General features: G+C 39.5%; 1 protein-coding gene across 1 annotated transcript in view; it reads right to left on the bottom strand.

The window, feature by feature from the left end:
- The window catches only part of SYN3 (synapsin III), a 240,444-nt gene that overhangs the window by 172,204 nt on the left and 44,855 nt on the right, over window positions 1-23,385 (bottom strand). Inside the window, exon 5 of the mRNA XM_073000041.2 lies at window positions 4,925-5,081. Within this exon, the coding sequence (XP_072856142.1) occupies window positions 4,925-5,081 (157 nt within the window). The remainder of the gene's footprint in view (window positions 1-4,924; window positions 5,082-23,385) is intronic.

Genomic DNA, 23,385 nt, shown 5'->3' with positions numbered 1-23,385 from the left:
CCAACCTTTCCTAGCATCATTGTGTCTCCCATTGAATCTTGTGTTCTCATGATGTGCCTTAATTACAATAGCCTCGGTTTTTCATGTTTGCTTCTCAGTAGAGTCTAGGCTTGATTTGATCCAGCAGCCACTTATTTGTCTTTCTGGCAGTCCAAGATACTTGCAAAGCTCTCCTGCAACAACACATTTCAAATTAATAATTATTCCTCCGTTAATTTTCTTCACTGTTCAGCTCTCATTTCTATGCATAATAATTGAAAATACCATAGTATCAATGCTCTTCACTTTGGTCTCCAGTGAGACATGCTTACACTTGAAGATATTTTCTAATTCCTTCATAGTTGCCCTTCCAAGTCTTAATCTTATTCTGATTTCTTGGCTGAAGTTTCATTTGGATTTATAACTGAATACAAAATCATAAACAACTTTAATTTCTTCACTGTCTACATTAAAATTATATAAGGCTTCTGTAGACATGATTCTTGTCTTAATATTCAACTGCAGTCCTGCTCTTGCACCTTCTTCTTTTACCTTCATCAGGAACCATTCATTGCAAATCACTGCTGTTTTCTGCTAGTAATATACCGTCATCAGTGTATCTTAATTTACTGATATGTCTTCCACTAATGTTTATTCTCCTTTATTTGATTCTAATTCAGCTTTCTGTATGATATACTTTGTATTCAGATTGAACAGACAGGAAATAAAATACATTCTTTGTCTGACATTTTTACACACATGAAACCATTCAGTTTCTCCGTATTCTGTTTTAAAAGTAGTTTCTTGTCCAAAAGATAGATTATGCATCAGGACAACTAAATGTTGAGGTGCATCCACTTTTTTTAGAACGATCTATAGCTTTTTATGATCCACACAGTCTAGGATTTTGTTTTAATCTATAAAGCACAGCCTGTTTTTTTCTAAACACCCTGCAATAGCCAATGTATATTTGCAATATGATCTCCAGTCCCTCTTCCTTTCTAAATCTAGTTTGATCATGGGTTTTTTAAATTGTTCCATATATGGTAAATGTTTTTGTTGCAAAACCTTGAGCAGTGTTGTTCTTGCTTGGGAAATCCAAACAACAGTAGTATAATTATTGCACTTATTGGTGTCACCTTTCCTAGGGATTGGAATATAATCTTAGAACTGCAGAGCTGGAAGGGACCCTATGGATCATCAAGTCCTGCCCTTCTCAGGGAGGCACAGTGGGGAATCTAACTCCCAACCTTTGGCTCCACAGCCAGATACCTAACCCACTGAGCTATGTAGCATGTATATTGAACACTTCCAGACTGTAGGCCATTGCTGGGTTTTCAGTATTTGTTGGCATATTCTTGTTACGATTTTGATAGAGTCAATTTCTGTAGCTTGGAATGGTATCTCATCCATTCTTGCTGATGTATACATTTGACTTGCTTTGAGAGCAACTTTCACTTCATTTTCCATAAAGCACAAAAGTTCTTCGCCAAAGAAGAATTCATCATCCTTGCATTTCTTCTGTATAGTTCTTCCATATATTGTTTTCATATTTTTAAAATCTTTATTCTGGCGAAATATGCCCCATTGCTCTTTCAACATTGCTAATCTAGGTTTAAATTTCTCTTGGATTTCTTGGAATTTCTTAACTGAGCAGTAGTATTTGGTCAGTAGCCCTGCTGCTCTGCCTATCTATGGCCATAACGATCTATGGCCATAGATAGTTATGAAATCAAGGTATACAACACAAAACTTGCGAACATGATCATGTAGCCTTCTTTCACCCTGCGTGTAATACTAACATCTCCACATAATATTGTAATTTTGTTATTGTGGGAGGCATTAAAAATCATCATACTGTAAACATTATGTTTTTTAAAATTTTATATGCTGCATATTTTCAGCAAAATAATGACAGATTCCTCATGTAAAGTCTTTGCTGTGAAGGCAAATTATCTGCAAGAGAGTAATATTAATTCTTAGTGTTTTGCTGTCTTACTTTTTAAATAGTTTACATTTTATAAAGGTTTGTATTTAATGCATTGTAGCTGAAATCATGTGCAGCTCCATGTTTGTAACAGTGATGATGTCACTGATTAAAGGCAATTTTGGGTTGCACACAACTTTTACACAATGGTATGAAGTCAGGTGCACCTTGAAATCGCAAAAGGAAGCTCTTAATCAGTGACAATTTGCCACTGCTGGTAGCACATGGAACTACAGTACACAACAGGATTTCAGCCTATTATGAAGTACATATTCAACAATGTACTGAAAAACAGATTTCTTTTTTCAAATCTCTACTTCACATCCTACATACAGTATATGCAGGTTAATATTAATTTCAAAAGTTTTGCTGTCTTAATTCTAAAGTCAGCTACAGTTAAAAAAAAACCCTGGTCAGGAATTATCTCAGCAGTTTGAGTTATGACTGAAATGTAGATTTGATTTGCATCCAATCAAATAATCTGAATACTATTGCCAGTATCAATATGACCTCTTTAAGACTGTGGAGCAATAATAGGAAAAACAGAAGTCCTGCCAGCATAATCCTGCAAACTTAGTAGGACCACAATTTGCATAGCTCAACACTGAGTCAAATTATGATGAAATACTACAAATATTATCTTTCATTTGACAAGTGAATCAAATATATTCTTTTCTGCTCCAATTTGCTGTAAACCTTAATATTAAACCCTTTCCAGGGTATTCCAGGAAGACAATACTCAGAAGTAGTTTACCACTCCCTTCTTCTGGAGGTGCCTTGGGATTGTGCAAGACCACACAGGCTGGATATACTCATAGGAGGCACAGTAGGGAATCAAACTCCCAACATCTGGCTCCACTACCAAATATCTAAAGACAGAACCAGCTAGATAGTCAGTGGTTTACATGTTTGAGTATTATCTACCTAGAAAACCTGGAAAGGATTGCCATAAGTCAGAATTGACTTGATGGCACATTATTATTATTTGGGTAGATAACCCTAAAACCAAAAATTTCAGAGACACATTCTTTCCTTTAGTCATGTATGCCTAAATCTTCAGGTGTCAAAGTATTTTTCCGTTTGATATTTTTCATTGGCTTCAAAATCAGTGTTTGGGAGAACTTTTCATGGAATCCCATTCTGTTCCCTAACAGGATTTATTTCATGACAACTGGAATTTATAACAAGGTCCTATAGATACATATTATCTGTGGGGCTCTGCATTATGCTAAGAAATTATCAAGTTCTGGTGACATCAGCATAGCATGAGTCATATGTGACTTCTGTCCTTGTCCCTGTGACAGTAAGCCGTGTATTACCCCACGGTTGTATAACCAGTTTAGGTCTGCATGTATTTGTAACATCTGAAGAAGACATTAATGATAGGGGCCTGGCCATTTGTCAGATTCTTATCTGTAAATGACAACACTATTTTTCAGGGCATTTTCCATGGAGGGTAATTCTAGGAAAGTTTTTTTGTGCTGTCTACTTTTCATTATGCTGGTTTCAAACGGAATCACAATTGTTATTTGCATCTCACAAATAAGTCAATTTAAGTGCTTTTACACCCCTCATATAATTTTGCCTACATGCTTCTCTGATCAGCCTTCTCCCGTTGTCATCGTACCGCCCTTCCTCCTCTCTTTCCTCCTTCTGGAGGGATAGCAGTTGGCCAGGCTGAATTTTGCTTTTGTTTGTCCCTGCTGTGTTCCATTGGTTCCCCCCCCCCAAACTCTTTGAACAGTGATATTTCAAACAGCCTTTAAAACAGCTGCAATATGGGCAGATATTCAAATCCTTTTGGTAACCTTTCCTCTACCCTCATTAGTACACCTACTGTAGGAATTCTGGGAGAATTCTGGGTGGTGGCGGCGGCTGCTGCTGCGAATACAAACATCAGCCAACAGATGCTAAAGGGCACAGGGAGAAAAAGCACTCTTCAAAGGTAGTAAATTGCACCGCAGCTCCCTCCCCAATGTTAATTCTCCACTGCATTAAAAGGCAAAACTGGATCTGTTTGTGAAGTAATTATAACATTGTGTAAAAGCAGCTTGAAAAAGGAAAGCAAAAGTGCAAGGCAATCCCAGCACAGCAGACTCATATGAAACTGCTCAAAGGGCTATTCATCGAAAATAAAAAAATATATTGTGTGACTTGTATATGTTGGGGCCAGTCATGTATTAAGATGAACATCAATAAAGCCCTAAGTTGCTTATGACAATATGGTCAGAATAGAGATCCTAAAGTTTCCTAAATAGCAGCACAGGGCAACTTCAAAATATTTCATCTGCTGTCCAGTAAAACATCTTTGGTGGGTTTTTCTACACGTTCTCCTTTTTAAAAAGAAATCTAAATACAAAAAAAAGTTTCCCTCCCTGCCAAATTTCTCAGACTGAATAGTAGACTTGCCTGAAACAGACCACAATAATTATACATATTTTTCACATGCCATTTCTCATTGTCCTTTCTCTGGAAGAGTTTTTAATGCCATGGGTATATCTGAAATAAAACAAGCTGTTATGTGTTTTTCTGTAAATATTCACCTACTGCCACTATGATGGCAGCTTCTGATAAGTGACAAGGCAGCCAGCTTTTTCTTAAATGGTGACAGCCCTGTTGACATTTCCCAGATTCAAAAAGGATCCCAAAAGAGGGGATTGGGAGAGGTGGGACAAAATGGCAGCTTCTCTGACCCTCTTCCCCACAAAAGATATTTCATTGCCGAAATATAGATCCTGAGATGGGTGAAACCACTGAAAAATCTGTCCTTGTTAATTCAGGGCAGTCCCACTGTCTAATGGAATATTCCATAACTGGAGGGGGAAAGCAGCTTTTTGTTTAGATATTTATCTCCGGGCCACAAAAAACAGGGTGAATTTGGAGCTTCCTGAGATGTGGAAATATACAAATATCTCTCCATTCTAATTTCGTATAAGGACACTAAAGGATATGACCTACCACCCACGGTTTGCTGCAGAAATTGTAGATGGAGAAAAGTGAATTGACACCGTGGACTCCACCATACTGTAGGCCGATGACAAGGCTTCGAAAGTCCTCTCCTAGTGCCATGCTGTAAGCATGCTGTCGGACAAGAACAAAGTCAGGCTTGAAGGATCTAGAAGATAAAATCAGAAGAGTATTTTAAACAGTCAATCCCCTTATCCTCTCCATTTACTGCTTTTTGCCGCCGACTTCTTCAATCCTTCTGTACTTGGTGAGAATGTCTCATTTTAACTGTGGTACCAATTATTGCCATCATATTAAATGCAGCAGTAAACGAAATCCTTTATTGCCTGAAAGAAATACGTAGATCTTACAAGACTCCGAACAGACTTCTCAAAATTTCCATTACGGGGGTCACACAAAAAGTGGTCTGTAAGAAGAACTAAAGATAATAAATTAGGGGCAGAAAAGTATATTCCCAGCAGTTTTCCTGCGGGAATTGAGAGTGGAGGAGGAATGCAGGGATACTTCTTCCAATGTGTTACACAGATGATAAATGAAAAAGACAGCTTCTGAACTTTCAGAACTGAATATCAATTTAAAGACTAGCCTATCACGGCATTTCTGAATGCAGACATTCATCCAGTAAACACATATGTTCACTTCTCAAAGATTTCTTTCTATAGAGTGCATCGTAATGTAATCTTTGTGTGTCCTGTTATGCTCTCAGTGGTAGATAAGACATCTCTTTCTTGAGTTTCCTGTGTCTGAGTTAAGCATTTGACTGCAAAACCAGAGTTTGGGTGTTTGAGTTCCTATTGTGCCTCCTGGGAGAAGACCAAGCTTATGTAACCTTAGGAAAGTTCAGAATTTTAGGGTAGCCCCAGAACAAGGGAATGATAAGCCATTTCTGAGTACTTTCTACCTAGAATAGCCTGGAAAATATATCCTAACTTGGAATTGACTTGTCAGAACATAATTATTATTACTAGAGCAACACAAACACCTAAAAGGGTATCTATATTGGCTGCCTGTAACCCCTAGTAATCTCCTTCTTTATAAACTTATACAAACTTTAATCATCATCATCATCATCATCTTAGAACTGCAGAACTAGAAGGACCATATGGATCACTGAGTCCAGCTCCTGTCAAGGAGGCACAGTGGGGAATCGAACTCCCAACCTATTTAAACCACTGAGCTGTCCAGAAGTTAATCTAGACATATGTGTCTGAAACAGTTTGACAACTTCATACGTTATGTTTCTTACTCAGACTGCCTTTCAGCTCAAGCTAAAGAAAGGAGTATTAACATTTGCTAGGTTGGCCTCCTTTCTAATTGTTATGTGATGCAATTCCCATCCCCCCATAGTTTTTCACCACAAGAACCACCTTGCTGGATCAAACCAAAATTCCATGTAGGTGCAATCCTAACTGTCCAAAATGAACAAAACCAAAACTGGGCCAGCTGAAACAATTCTGACTCCACATTGGCTTACTCGCTCAGCATCATAGAAGAATACGGAGATACTGTTGGGTACATTTTCTGTTCATATGTAGTGCTGCTGCTCAAGTCTCACTGTTACCCTGGGTAAATGAGATCCCGGAAATATAACCAACATTCTTCAGAAAAAGGGCCATAACTCAATAGTAGGGAACGACTACTGAGTTCTGGTTCAATAAATGGCATCTCCTTGGAAGATTCAAAGACACTCCCATTTGAGATACTGCATCACAACGCTGAGCTAGAGGGACCAATGTTTCAGCCTGGTAAAAATCAGATTCCGGTGTACTAATATAAGAAAGTACACAGACACTGCATGTTTAAGACAAACAGATTTATTAGGGCAAGAGTTGTTGTAGGCTACTAGCTGCCTAGAGTGGTCATAAGACCAGATAGGCGGGATATAAATAAATAAATAAATAAATAAATAAATAAATAAATAAATAAATAAATAAATAAATAAATAAATAAATAAATAAATAAATAAATAAATTCTACCTTGACTGCAAATCAAATTGTTAAGTATTAACAGCCTCACCTTACTTTTTGCTCTCATAGTGACACAAATTAACATTGCTGCCTCTCTGGAAATTGGCATTACACTCCAGTGACCTATAACTGGCATTCTGGATCATGCAGAAAGCAGCCATGGAGAAAGTTGCTCTCCATGTGATGACAGCAACAGAAAAGAAAAGACTTTGTTCCTTGCAAATTTTGACTCAAATGAGAATGATGAGAACACTGAATGCCTATGCAGGGCTGCAACAATTGTGCTACACAACAACCTGGAATTTAGGCTTATCTGGAACAGAGGCCAGCACACAAACCATCACATTTTCTCAAACTAATCTCAGTTAGAAACTTGATACACGGCACGGTGAGAAAAAAAAAACACACTCCTTCTCAGCTTCTCCATTTGCAACCCTGGAGTACAAATAACGTGACTGGCCTGCTTGACAAGGCTGCTGAATGGATTCCTGACACGATGTGCATAAATTTTGATACAGCAAATACAATATACATGCTAACAGCTCATTTTACAGGAACTTTAAAAAACAAACTAGAACAGTCACTCTCATTTAATTAGTGGTATGACTTGTTGCTTTAAGACAGTCATAAACCTGGATGCTTTCACAGTAGTTACGAATCTGGATGATCTCCAAAATCCTGTACTATAGCTATAGTTCAGGAATATAATACAGAGTGACTTATTTCAAGTTTTTATGCCCCTGTACACACCACTTTTCCTGCCAACCTAGCCGTTCGAAAGCATGTAAAAATGCGAGTAGATAAACAGGTACCACCACAATGGGAAGGTAAACAGCGTTCTGTGTCTAGTTGCGCTGGCTACGTGACCACGGAAAACTGTCTACAGACAAATGCTGGTTCTACGGCTTGGAAGCAGGGACGAGCACCAGCCCCCTAGAGCCGGACACGACTAGACTAAATGTCAACGGGAACCTTACACACCACTTTAAATCACCACAAATGCAAAAGTCTGGGGCCTGCTCTTATGGAATGCTGGAATGCCTACCATAATTCATGACAAGCTGTAGGTTTGAATAGCTCCATGTCAAGTGTTGGGACTGAATTATTTTCTCAATAACCAAAGTGATGTGGGAAGAATAAATCATTAGGCAATATGATGTGATTGGCTGCATGTTACTGTAGTACCAATAGTCTCCTCCAGCAAAATTCTGAGGGACAAATCTAGCTCATAACTGATTTTAGCAATCTGAGAAGAGTAATAAGAATGTTCATATATTATCTCTCATCCGGTAAGAAAGAACAGTCACCACCAGTTTAGAATAATCCTTTTGTGGCATTAGCTGGTTGTAAATGTTGGTGATGTAACATCACTGAAATTTATTCATAACAATTTTATCAAAGTGAGTGGGCTATTTGTTTATATAAATAGCTTGGATTGCATTTCTAACTGAAATCATTTGACACCTTGATTTAGGAGGACCTCAGGAATATCATTCTGAGACCAAAACAGAGGAATCATGACGATCTGCAATTAGAAGCTAGCTTTAACAGTAAAAGAAGTGCTTCTAAAGTCTATCGTGGTTTTGCAAGGTGCACATTCTTGGGAGAAAAAAAACATCATTTTTCTCCTTTTGCATTTTGAGCTGAAGAGTCAAAATAATTAGCTGCCCTAATTATTCACCTCTGTTTTCCTTATACATTCACTAGCCACTCCTTATACGTTCACCAGCACCCTCTAAGGTATTTAGACTGAGAATTGGCAGCTGACCTAAGGTCACAATATGATCTCTTAGTCCTGCAAGTACAGTGGTGCCTCGCTTAATGGGCGCCCTGTTTAATGACGAAATCGCATAGCAATGAAGATTTTGCGATCGCAAAAGCGATCACATTGTGATGTTTTAAATGGGGAAAAATCGCTTTGCGATGATCGGTACCCTGTTTTGCTTACCGATCATCGCAAAGCAATGATTTTTTAACAGCTGATCGGCGGTTCCAAAAATGGCCGCCGGGTAAAAAAATGGCCGCCCGCTGTTTTCTGGGACTGATTCCTCGGTTACTGGGCAGCGAAAATGGCCGCCGTATGGAGGACTTTTGTTTAAAGGTGAGTCTGAAGCCCATAGGAATGCATTGAAGGTGTTTCAATGCATTCCTATGGGCTTTTTAAAATCGCATAGCGATGAAATTGCTTTGCAGCAATTTTTGCTGCACCGATTATCGTCACTATGCGAGGCACCACTGTATTGGAATTCATACTTAACCAGTCCAGACTCCAGATACTGTACAGCTCTTTCTACTAGCACGAAGATGGCTTTCATTTGCTTCTTTAAAATACCGTATTTTTCTGTGTTTAAGACTATACTTTTGTCTAAAATCTTTAGACTAAAAATTGAGGGTCGTCTTATACATGGAAGTAAGCTGAGGAGAGAACAAAAACAAGTGTGGGGGGGGAAGCAGGGATCAAAGCGATCCTGCAGTGCTTTGATCCCTTTCCCCCTACACTTTCTAAGTCCCACTTAGATTTCTTAATTTTGGAATAGAAAAGTGGGGGGAGTCTTATACATGGGGGCATCTTATACACAGAAAAATATGGTACTTTAAAAACTTGTCGTATGTTCTGTTAAGCTGCCTTCATTTTATGGAGATCACTTCATCATATGAATGAGTGATCTACAAAACATGAATGATAATTTAAATGTGTGGTGGATTGAAAATGGACCAAAATAATGAGTGAGCAAAGAAGAAAACTTGTGTTCAGATTCAAGTGAAAGTCATCTGGAGCAGTATTAGAAAAGGTAGCCATGTTAGTCTGTGCAACCATATCAGGCAAAATCTGGAGTAGAATCAGACAATACAAATGCTGCACACCTTAAAAAGAAAAACTCTCATAAAAAGATTCTAGTTAAGACAAGAATGATACAAGATAAAAATAGAATAAATTTAAAAGTCATTTTATGTTATCAATTATAAAAACTGGGTTTTGATGGGTCATTCCTTCTTATAAGAAATCTGAGATGTGAAAGACTCATAGAAAATATTAATATCTTCACCGTCTCCCAACTTCTGTCTGGTTACAATAATTTCTAATTTTTTTGGCAGCTGCCTCCACTCCAAATGTTTTCCTAATAACTGTCAGCATCTTTCTCACACATCGGCTGGACGCCAGGTGCTGAGGAGTTAAAGAGGGACATTATTCATCCAGAAGATAAGCAAACCCCCATGAGAGACCCTCCTCCATCAAGACCAGCAGCTGTTTAATAGCAGCAACTGGAGATGAGGTTTAAAAAGCCTGAGATCCTTCTCCCTTAATCATTTTTCTTTTTTTTTAAAAAAAGAAATGATAGTGGCAGCAGGTTAAAGTAATCTGTCGAACCAAATAATTTTTAATGATCAGATCCCATGAGCCATCATGTTGTCAATTAATTGTTTAATTCCATATAAAATGGCTGCTATATATAATATACAGTAGGTGATAATATAGTTCTGGTACTTAGCCAGATCAGAATTATTCTATGATTTTATGAATATTGCAACAATGGCTAGAGCTATTTTTAAACTAACAACTCCTATCACAGTGAGCTACAGTATAGGTTGAGCTTCCTAATTGGGGCCTCGTTTTTTTGCTCACATTATACGTCATATTTAAACACTAAATTCATAGCTATATGCAACCAGGAATTGTAGGCAAGGAAGCCTGAAAGCTGGCAGAGGAAGAAAAAAGCTCCCTGCCCTTCCTCTGCACCCAGAATTTAAAACATAACATAACAAAACAAACAAACAAACAAAAAAACCCTGGGATCAAATGGTATTTTTTTCTGGATTCCATTAGTTTCATTGGAACTGGTGGTTCCTTCGCTCTGCAGCTCCCTGTGAAACCCTAAAAACGTGCTCTGGACAGCTGGGGAATTCTCTTGAGCAGGTTTCTAGGGTGCACAAACAGCTGCCAAAAGAGAGGGGAGGGAAAGAAAGTCCCAACTCAGCTGGCACTGAATACTAAAATACAATGTTGGATCTTATCCCAAGTGGGCACTTAGTGGACAGAAGCCCCCCCCCCCCCCTCCTGTGTAGAAAGGCAACTCTCCATCCCTCTGCCAGCATTCAGCTAGCTAATGAATGTTTTTGCTGCTTAGTAACTTTTGTGAGCTTTAGATTTCTTTTTTTTTTTAAACAAGACTACACCAACATGCTATACAATGCTAGTGTATTATATTACTATTATTCAATTGTTTTTGCATTCTGTATGCTTCCAGGCCTAAGTGAAGAAATTGATCATTACCTTTGAAGCTTGTCACTTTATAAATGAAAGATTAATTTTCTGCACCATTAACCTATCTGCACGGCCCTCTTACACACCTTCCCACACTGTAAAAAGTGGAGCGATTAGGTCTAAAGATCAAGCACCCTCTAAAAAAGCAGTGTCTAGATTATGGATTTCTATCTGGCGATTTAGCTAATGTCTAGGTAGCAAGTCAAAACAGGCCTTTATTTAAACAGATTTCCTGCTGGCATGGTTTCCACAGCTGACATTTTGTTGCTGTTATTGTTGTTTTTGTTTCTCAGTCCTCATTGCGGATTGTTTTACTCTTTTCTTTTAGGAAAGGATTTTAGACGGTCATATTAACTTACGTAAAACATGTAATCCCCTAATTGGAACTGCTTCCTTGGCTACCAGTCTGTTTCTGGTCACAATTCAAAGCACAGGTTTTAACACTTTGATCCCTGTGTGACTTTGAACCAGGCTATCACAGAAATTGTATTATATTACAACCTACATATGATGTATTTAAGGGGTTTTGAATGGGAAGAACTTTTCTGGACTGAGACTGAATGTCAATCAACTCAGTAACAGCTAATTGTTTCCCCTCTACCTCAAGATTCTTTTTCCCACATTTTTCCCAGTCAGGGTTCAGTTAGATCTGTTAGATCAAAAATGGACAGTTAGAGTGATGGGTTCTGTCAGCTATGCAACCAGTTAGTCAGTAACAAAGCTAGCTACATCAACGTTACCCAGTCCTCACAAATCTCATGTCTGTGGGTGTCAGTTCCTAGAGTAGCCTAGAAAATTATAACAAGAAACTGGGCTTTCTCTGCAGTGGTGTCGTCTCTATGGAATGCTCTCTTGCAGTAACTGCAGCAGGTGTCCTCCCTTCATATATTCAAAAACCTCCTAGAAACAGAAATAATCAGGGAAGCTTTTTGGGATACCCTTCCTAGGTACCTGGGGCACTGGAGAAAGGAGGAGAGGAATAATGTAATACTGCAGTATTAAATTGTTTTGCCATCTGTCTTGGGTTGTTGTTTATGTGTGGGATATCCTAATGTTTATATTATCGCACAATGTATGCTTAACTTGTTGTACAGATTAGAAATTCACTAGATGGGCAGTATATACTGTAAACTGAATGAATAAATAAATAGTTAACCAGTTAAGCTCAGTGATATAACAAGTTGTCATTTATTACACCATAGGATGTTTGTTTTTATCTATGAAGAACTGTGAGTAAACAGAAACATGCTTTCTCATGACAAGAGTCTCTGAGTGAATGTATTGAGACAATAAGTGGCAGCTGAGGTAAACTAACAAATAAGGGGTAGTCTACTGGTCGGGGGGACTTGAACCCAATCTGCTCTGTAGGTTTCTGAGTGAACCATTTTATCCACTGTGTAATTAGAGGAAAGTTTGTTTAAATTTAGGAATACAAATTACAAAAAAAACTAGAACACTAGTAAAAGATAATTACATGAAACTACTAGATGATATCCAGAAGGATCTCAAAAAATGGCAGAATCTACAATTGTCCTTGATGGGGAGAATAGTGACAATTACAGTAAGATGAACATTCTTCCCAGAATACTATTTCTTTTCCAGACTATCCCAGTATTACTTAAACACACTTTTTTTCAATAAGATGGTGATGAAATTTATTTGGCAAAATAAAAAACCAAGAATTAAAATTAAAGCTATGCAAGATAACAAACAAAGAGCTGGATTTGGCCTCCCTGATTGGAGTACATACTATAAAGCTTGTGGATTAGTCTGAATAAAGGAATGGATGACTCTTAAAAATAATAGGCTACTCAAGCTGGAAGGACATGATCTGATGCTTGGTTGGCATGTATTTTTGTGGTACAAAATAGCTAAAGACCATAAATATTTTAACAATCATTTGATAAGAAGATCTCTATTAAAGTCATGGGATAATATTGTAGCAGAACACGTTTGGAATTAGAAAGGGCTTCCTTTTGCAAGTATTTGTAACTCTGAATACTATATGTGGAATGACAGATATAGTACTACTTCACAAAGTAAAGTATGGTATTTATTTTATTTTTAACTGGTCTAGCAGGGCTGGTGGAGAACATTTCCATAATACAACATAGGAGCTCAGACAAGAATATTGTATAGAACTCTCTTTCCTTCTCTGTACATGCTAATTTGAACATTAAGGGGATTCTGCCCCTCCCCTCCCCAAGAGATAGGGAGAAGAGGAGCAGAAATAAGCCTATCCAAAGATTAATTAAAAGCAAGCCTTCGTGCAGACAGTAAAAGGCGTGTGAATCTCTTCTGTCTCTCCCACCTCCTCTCTCAGTGTCTCCTAAATTACTCCAAGGGTGGTAACACAAGACGGCCGTGCTAAGTTTCCTCAGGCCAAATCAGCACATGTGTTGAACAAATGCTGAGCATCTGCAGCAGTATGTCACAGCAGATATATGTCAAAACACATGCCCTGGGCCACATGTGCACCAGCATCATCCTGAATACACACCTATGCACTCATTACCAACCCGATCCACAACAAAACTGAAGTTAAATAGTTTTGAGTTAATCTTTTCCTACTTTAGCAAGACCAACAAAACCAAACTGGATTAAATAGAACTATTCTGGACTGGGTTTTGGATTGGGTTGCTTAGTACCTTTCACATCAGCAAATAAATAACTAAACACAATATAACTGGCTAGGATGGGCAAAGGCCAGATGACTTGACACTAGGCCATCTAAGGCTGAGCTGAATCTACTGCTTGTGTTAACAATGTAATCTTAATTCAAAGTATTCTCTGTATTCTAATCATATGAAGAAGTGGAAAATATTCCATGGAAGCATATATTAAAATATAGCAGTAAATCTTTAAAATGCAACAATGTCCTTTTTTTCTTTTTCTTTTTTCTTTTGTTTTGTGTTTCTTATTGAAATGATCAATTCAAAGCTATACTGTAGATAGAAACGCAGAAAAGCTGAAGCCTCTTGAACTGACAAAAGTGCCCTTGTGCTGGCAAAAGATTCCTATGCTGAATGATCTCAGAAACCTGTTGGCAGATGACTGTGGTGGCAGAATTGCTCTGCTGCTAAGATCAGCTGGCAGAAGAAAGGAGCACACTATCCCAGCACATCTTAGCCAGCAATTTTGCTGGCTGATTGCTCTGTCAGCAAATCAGCCAACAGAAGGAGTTTCTGCTGGTAAAAGGATCTTGTCCTTAATCCAGCCCTATTCAGTAGTTACATATTTCAGCTAGTACTGCAATGATTATTTTTAGAACAAACTGTAATATGCTCTAATATCATATTTTCTTTAAGATTAACACATTTCATCTCTTGAAATAAAAACATCTCAAATATTCGTGGTGTCTGACACTGATTGAGGCCTTATTGTCTCCCCAACTGCTGCTTCTCAGCATTGTTATCATTCTTGCTTCCCCTCCTAATCTTTGATTACATATGCCTGCATTATCGTTTAATCCAACTGGTGGAGGAGAGACAGGTTTCTTTTATATGCATCTCATTATGTCATCATGTCAGAAGTAGTATCATCAACAGAACTATACTGTTTACAATCTGAACCAGAGGATTAATGGCAGCATAGCCAATGAAAGTTGAAAATTATGAAGGTTCAAGAAGGAGGAGCAATATTCAGACAATACAATTCATTAGTAATAAAGGCTAAAAAATTGTGATTGGAAGGTACTTTTCAGAATTAATTAAGAATGAACTACTGTTTTCTTTTGGTAACTGTTGTTCTTTGAGTGGTCATCTATGCAATGGGTACTGTATCTGTGCAGAACATGGTTTGGAATGTCTTGGAGCTGAGTACCGTGTTTTTCCGTGTATAAAATGACACATTTTCCTAATATAATTAGAGAGAGGAAAAATTGAGGGTCACTTTATATATGGAAGTAAGGAGGGGAGATATCAAAGCGCTTTTATCCTTGCTTTCTCCCTACACTTTTGCAAAGAAAGGGGAGGGGGAAAGCACCCCTTCCAATTTCTTTGCATAAAGTGGAGGGGGAAAGCAGCTTTTTACAAAGAAAGTGGAGGGAGAAAGCACTTCCCCCTCCACTTTCTTGCGAGGAAAGCACTTCCCCCTCCACTTTCTTTACAAAAAGCTGCTTTCCCCCTCCACTTTTTTTTTTTTTTTGCAAAAAGCTGCTTTCTCCCTTGCAAAAAGGGAGGAGGAAAGCAGCTTTTTGCAAAGAAAGAAATTTTGGGTTAGAAAAGTGGGGGATGTCTTATACATGGGGGTGTCTTATACACAGAAAAATACGGTAATATCATTAGAAACAAGCTGTCATTTTCATCATGGGATCTGTGACTTACACTAACAGGAGACTTACAATCTTTCTTACTGGTCATGGTCAAGACAACACATAGGAAACCACTATCATTCCAAAATGATAGTATACGTCTGAACATCCAAGCGACTGTGTCAAATGAATGTAGAGGGATGCAACCATGTGGCTGCTCAGCAGAGGTCCAGCAGGGGAACTCCCCAGAGAGCTGCTACAGAAGTCAAAACTAATCTCACATAATGGCTGTTTACTCCAATGGTAGTGGCAGCTGAATCAGTAACTCAGGCAAATGCAGTCAACAACCCCATGTGCAAAACACCGGGAGGAAACAGGAAGACCCTTGAGATGTCTCCTGTAACAAAAGAAACGACGGAAAAGTGTTGTCCTGGAACATGCATGCCAAACACCTAGAGTATGAAGTGCATGCTGCAAAGGAAATGACAGATTTTAATAAAATGTCAATAAATACAATGTCTTGGTTTATCTGTAGTCCATAGCAATGAGCATCCCACACCATGTTGAAGTCACTGGTGGTTGCTGTCATAGATGGGTGAGGATTATAAAAGGGCCCCCCAACTATCATGATGGAAAAGGCAGTCCATTATGTCAAGCTTTGATGGAGGTCTGCTGGCAGATATAGCTCTCAGTGCTTCACATGCATTTGGAGATAGAAGGCTCAAAAGGAACCAAAACTGTAAAGGTTGGAGGCACAAGCATGCAAACAAGACTACTGATGTGTTGAAGTCATAAGTCTGAGTTGGAGAACAAGCAGTGTTACTGATGACTGTTAAAAGGCTATTTGAAGGGCAAGGTGAACTATCCTTTGTACTTATCTAGTGGGAGAAAAGCTCTGGTAAACACAGAATCCAATCAAGTGCTTATATAATGGATTGTCTGAGATGGAAGTACAAGGTTTCTCCCCACTGATATCCAAGATGAGATCTCTCAAGGTGGAAAGAATTAAGTGAGCATCTTGTAGCTACTCCTTGAAGCCTGTGACAAGAAGATAATCATCAATATAAGGAAATACACTAATTCTTATTGTTGTCAGGAAGGTCACAACTGAAACCATACATTTGGTGAATACTCCTGGTGGTGCAGGAAGCCCAAACAGAAGAAGTGTAAACGAAAAAGAAGAGGTAGCCCAGGGTGAAATGCAGGTAATGCCTGTGCAATGAACAGATAGTTATGTAGAAGTAGGCATCCCAAAGATCAACACTCTTTATTGAAGCAGCCTGCACTAGAACCCATTCCCCCATGCACTTTTGTGAGACACAGGGAATCCTCATGGCTTCCATGGTACAGCAGGAGAGTTTTATAAACTGTTTGAAGAGATAGTGCAGGAATGACATAGAGGTAAGCGGGCTGCCCTACGTCCTGCCAGTTTAAGGGCACACAACCCCATAATTTGGCCAGGAATGTTCCAACTGAATTACGGTACTGACGTCTGGTAATTTTAAAAATCCCATTCCTACTAGATCTCTTAAGAGTGGTCTGTGATCTGCTCAAAGTTGCACTTGGGAGGAGCACAGTGTGAGGCATGGCTGCAAGTACTTCGTGTAGGAGAACTTGGTCTCTGTTAAGAAAATTGTGTGAGCCAATTACTTTTAGCCATACACTGAAGCTGAATATGAGAACCAATCCTCATTTTCTTGGCCATAGTCCAAGTTTTCATTATATGTTCCATGAGCTCATTGGTCTATGCGCTGAAGAGACCATCTCCATTAAAAAGATTCACAATCTGAAACCAAGAATCTTCTGTAATAACAGTTATCAGTTGCCAGGCACATCCACAGAGTATTGTCTCTCCCAAAATGATATTTGATTTGCAGTCAGTGACATGTCACTCAGAATTGATCTGACAGACCACCACCACCACCACTGAAAGGAAAAAGCAATGGTCTTGTGGTCTTCTGGAAGTAATATTTTCAGCTTTTCCCACAGAAAAAGCTGGCAAGGTGACATGGCTGCTTGACAGTTACTGATGTGCACTGCCAATGCTGCTGAAGAACAGAAACAACTGCCTAAGATATCCAACTTCCTTTCTTGTCAACAAGGGAAGAATGAAGTTTCTGACATTCCTTAATCAGAGATGCTGCATCACTTATGGAGTTAGCTTAGAGTGTTGAAATAAGAACAAGGCATCCACCTCTTGAACACCACACAGTTTCAATTTTTCTATGCACTGAGAGGAGGATTGTATAGGTGATGGCTTGGTCCAGGACTTACTGAAACAGAAGAAAGGGCAGGCAGTAATGGTAATACGTAGCATTGGGGTAGCAGATACCTAAGATCATGGCCACTGGCCCCATCACCTCCTGGCAAATAGAAGGGGAAGATATGGAGGTAGTGACAGATTTTACCTTCTTAAGCTCCATGATCACTGCAGATGGTAACACTAGCCATAAAATTAAAAGATGCCTGCTTCTTGGGAGGAAAATGACGACAAACCCAGATAGCATCTTAAAACGCAGAGACATCACCTTGCTGATAAAGGTCTGCATAGTCAAAGCTATGGTTTTTCCAGTAGCAATGTATGGAAGTGAGAGATGGACCATAAAGAAGGCTGACCACCAAAAAATTGATGCTTTTGAATTGTGGTGCTGGAGGAGGCTCTTGAGAGTCCCCTGGATTGTAAGGAGAACAAACCTATCAGTTCTGAAGGAAATCAACCCTGAGTGCTCACTGGAAGGACAGATTCTGAAGCTGAGGCTCCAGTACTTTGGCTATCTCATGAGAAGAGAAGACTCCTTGAAAAAGACCCTGATGTTGGGAAAATGTGAAGGCAAGAGGAGAAGGGGACGACAGGGGACGAGATGGTTGGACAGTGTCATCGAAGCTACCAAGATGAGTTTTAACAAGCTCCAGGAGGCAGTGGAAGACAGGAGGGCCTGGCGTGCTTTGGTCCATGGGGTCATGAAGAGTCGGACACCTTAATGACTAAACAATGAAAAGGAGATAGTTGGTGTACTCTGCTGAAGACCAGATCAGCCATTGGTGGCAGATGGTCTTTGATGTCAATGCCCAGCATTTTGATCTGTTTGACATAGGAATGTAGATCTTCAGAAGGTGATGTTGGGGCTGCATAATTTATTACAGGGTCCAGAAATGAAATTATTGGTGAAGGTAATCCCAGCACAGATTCTAAAGTCACAGATTCTTTGTATTCTCATGGTTCAGAATCAGATGTGTATTCTTTGCATCCTGATGATTCAGAATCAGATGTGTAAGTCAGTGAATGAGAAATTTTATCTGTAGAGGGTGGAATTTGGACTGATACCAACGGACAAGAAGAAGGCTGAAGCAGCAGGAGATCAATTGGTTCTCTATAAGATCGAGGATACCTCAGGGGTTCATCATTTGCTGATAGAGGAATGACCAAAATTTTGTAAATTGTGCAAAAGGATAAAAATTGACAGACGTTGAATGAGAAGGCTGACGTACCAGAGCATGGTCGTATCGAACCAAGTGGGTAGGCGAATGGTCTTGAGATAGACAGCTGACACCATAACAACTTTTCCAGGGGTACAACTACTATGAGATCCTTCTCTACAGAATTTAGGTAAAAACACTTGTAAGGCGAATGACATGAATAACATTGATATGGTGAGGTACAAGATCAAAAAAATCAAGATTAAGAATGAGATTGAAAGCTATCGTAGTCGTCATGATAGTAGGTGTCATAATGTTGATCTTGGTAATTTGAAACATCCAATCTAGGTTATCCAGGAGGAGCTTGTAAAAATCTGCTAGCATAACCAAGAGAGTGGTGTGTAGAATCATGTAGAATCTGTGAGGCTCTGTTTAGACAAATCAAGAACTGGTGACAAATGAGAAGGAGTACGCTCACAAATGACACATGCAGAAATGGAGCCCATGCAAACAATGCCCTGAGAAGATCTACAGGATGGTGGATCATGGAAATGTCGGGAAGTACCCCCAGCTAGGTCTAGAATTGGAGTGGGTAACGTAGGAGGTATAGTGACATTTTGGAGCTGGTAGTTAATATCAAAAGAAGAAAGTGTATGGGACATACAACCTTATGTACCTGGTGTTGAACACGATACAGAATGTAAGACTAAAGGTGGTCAGTATTGTGGGAAGGTCAACTCTTCAACAGCGGCCAGTAGCAAAGAATCAGAGGTCACAATAGAAACCAGAGAAACTAGTCATCAATGAGGATCTCTAGGCACTCTACTTTGTTTTAGTCTTTTCTTAATTTGCATCTCTGTGTCACTTCAACAGGACTAATGTCTTGAGGTGTGTTTCTTTTGTTTCAGTAAAGCAAAAAGCAAAGCATGCTATTTATATACCTTCCCACAGTGTTTAAAGAACTCTCTGGGTGGTTTATAGTTTATATAGTACAGGCTACATGTTGCTCCCCCAGCAAGCTGGGTACCCAGTTGCCCAACCCTGGAAGGCTGGAAGGCTGAGTAAGCCTTGAGCCGGCTAGCATGGGATTTAACCAGGGTTGTGAACAGAGTTTTGGCTGCAGTACTGCAGTTTAACCACTGCGTCATGAAGCTCCTCATGTACATGTACTAGTAGGCCCTGCCCTGGTGTGGCACTGGACACAGATACAACAGTTTTGCTGCAGGCATGTAGACTGGACTTGGGGATAGAGATGATTAGCAGAGTGAAGAGCCAGTAAGTCCTGTTTGACATAGAGGACATGGTCCTCTATGTCAACATTTATAATAAGACCTGATCTTTTGAAGGCTTCTTACAAATATGAACAGAGACAATATAGAGTGGTCTGTTCTCTGCTGCCTCATCCACTACCTTAAAAGACTTCTCAAAAAGATATGAACAAATTTTCATTTGTCAGAGTTTCAGGCCCTGCATTAAGAAGAAGCCCCAGAAAATGGAGTAAGACTGGGAGAGGAGGGAGTAAAAAGGCAGCAGGAGTCTTCATCAGTGGGGACAATCTTGCCCCCATAAACCAAACATTTCTTTAAAAGGCGAAAGTGTCTATAAGAGGAAAGCCAAGTCCACTGTGGAAAAGAAACAGACAAAAATGTTAACAAGGAAAATGGTAAGAGAAAAGAATAAACACATGTAAGGAAGAATGGGAAATCTTCCCCCAAAACTTGATCTACATGAGAACAAAGAAGAGCATTCGGAATCATGTTGCTCTAATGATGGACAAAAAGTAACTGAGAAGCTTGAGCTGAGGCAAACTAGGGCTCATATGGTAGAAGGAGGAGCTCCTTCTGGAATGTTCCAGATGTTGACATCCATTAGTCACTGAGACCATGATGAAAAAATTACATTATCTGTAAAATTAAAAGCAGAATAAACAGTTCCCACTAGCTCTAATAACTGCACTTTCAAAGACACAGAAATACTGTTTAACACCCACCCAGCACAATAACTTCAGTTAAAGGAATCTTAGTGAGGAGACTTGTCCCTTATCTGGAATGGGGGGAAAGAACCAGAATTGGCCTGGCATTAATGGGATGAGAAATAGTAGCTACAACAGAAAAAGTGCAAGTTCTAACACGTTCCATTCTCAGCTAAGAGTCCAGAGGTTTTAACAACAAAATAAAAAGACTGGAGATAGGTTTATTCATATTTGTAAATAAATACAAACAAATCCAAGTCCGAGCTGCAACTAATGCGGGTCTGGCCCTCGGAATTGGCCCATCCACTCACTTACCTCTGTGCCACCAGCATCCCGCTCTTCCTGCCAATCACGGAAGGCGCGGGATGATGAATCTCACTGCATGGTTGTTGAGTGGCCAGCTGAGTAGGGAGACGGCGGAGCTACTTTATATCTCAAAAGTATAATTTCCATTTTTTAAAATATAGATTTGCTATATCTGTGGCGGATAGCCCAGCTGCGACCCTATCTCAATGTTGGGGCACTCACTACCTTGGTACATGCATTCGTAATCTCGAGATTAGACCACTGTAATGCGCTCTATGTGGGGCTGCCTTTGAGGTTGATGCGGAGACTCCAAGTGGTGCAGAATGCGGCGGCCAGACTTCTTAGTGGAGTGAGAAAATACCAGCGTATCTCCCCCACTCTGGCCACTTTGCATTGGCTGCCCATTCGGTTCCTCATTGACTTCAAAGTTTTAATGCTAACGTACAAAGCCCTAAACAGTTTAGGGCCTCGATAATTGGCAGAACGCCTACTCCCACCAAAATCTACCCGGATCACCCGATCGAGTCAGGAGGTGAGGCTGAGGAGCTTGACACCGAGGGAGGCCTGGAAGGAAAAAACAAGAAACCGGGCCTTCTCAGCAGTAGATCCTCGCCTCTGGAATAACCTTCCTCTGGCGATCGTGCGGCCCCTTCGCTAGGCACCTTTAAAAACCGATTAAAAACTTGGATGTTTACACAGGCCTTCCCTCCAGTGAACACTTGATTTCTTTCTTCTTTTTATTTCTCTTTTCCTTTTCCTTTCTCCATCTTGAATTATTTGTCTATTGATATTACATTTTATATTTTTATATATTTTATATTTTGTTATGTATGTTATGCATGTTGGAAGCCACCTAGAGTTAGACGGGGTAAAAATACAATAAATAAATAAAGTAAATAAATAAATATATTTTCCCCATTCTGATAGTTCTACATTGCATGCCTGTGATAAACAAGCAGGAAACTTTTTAAATATTAATCTAATTTGTTATGTGGTCTCCCACAGTAGGATTATACAATGCAGGCATGGTTGTGACTTTTTCCTCTTCATCCCAGCTCTTCCCCCAGACATTCCTGAAAACTTTGTTCATTCAGTGGCATTTTGGCTTCACATCTTTCGTTATGCACGCAGTCATGCAAATGCTACCATAACAAGGGTGCCACAAACTCTATCATCCCATGCCTACAGAAAGGAGAATGCGAGGTGGGAAGACGTGATATCATTCTCTACAGCCACCCACCTCCTGTTGATATAGAAAACTAACTCCTACGAAATTTCTGCCATTGCCATTAGGAAATATTTTGATGGCTGACGTTCCCAGACATCACATGTTACTTGATTTCTGAGAGATCATGTGGGAATGAGTCTTTGATGACATAGCTCGACATTATCTTAGTGTAGGTCAGCCTTCCAAGCCACAGAGTTCCTAGTGGTTCCAGACAATAGCAATTGATGTGACTGGAAACTAGGAAGCATTTTTTCATGCTACCCAGGCTGACTGAGGAATAGAGTGTTTTTCCCCTTCTCTAAGTATTGCTTAGTGAATGGCACCTACATTTAGGTAAAAGAAGTAAGAACTTAGATTTAGCACAACCTGTAGTTCATTACTACAACCTCAGCGGATAAAGATTAAAAGGTGAAGGAGATGGTTATTGCTCTTAGAAGGGAAATCTGATGTTGTGAGTCCTACTGGCCTCCCCTCCTAGTTCCAGTTTGGTTTTGTCACTCATGGGAACTTTTATTAAAGGGACAGAATCCAACTGACTGTGTCTTGGGAGGTTGAGTTTCCAGCACTAATCCCCTGGGTGCAGTCCGTCCAACTGGAGCCCCAGCTGACTTAACTGGGGTCCCTGAACGTCCAAGCCCAAAGAAGCAGGTAGGAAGTATGAGTTAACCATGCAAGCAGCCTAAAGCCCCCTCATGTTAATCAGTTCAATAAAACTAGTTTAGTTATACCCTACCTCTGAATGCAGCATTATAAACTCCAGGCATATAACTAGGTTTAGAGAAGACAAGATGTAAAAAGATTAATTTTGAAAGCATTTTGATAGCAATTTCTTTGCAGTATGCCCACCCTGCAGTTCCAAAGCAACACTACTCTGTTTTCCCAAGATTTAGATAGCTAACAATACATTATACTAGAATTGCTTCTAAAACAAGTCTCTTTCAATAACTAACAAATCCCCAAATCAAATTAACTCCTGCTTCTCTGATTCTAGAAATATTATAGATTCCATATTGGTCAGCCTATACTAAATTGCTCATAAGCAGAC

This window comes from Pogona vitticeps, chromosome 5, assembly GCF_051106095.1.
Source record: "Pogona vitticeps strain Pit_001003342236 chromosome 5, PviZW2.1, whole genome shotgun sequence".
NCBI lineage: Eukaryota > Metazoa > Chordata > Lepidosauria > Squamata > Agamidae > Pogona > Pogona vitticeps.
This window is presented reverse-complemented; position numbering and strand designations above follow the sequence as displayed.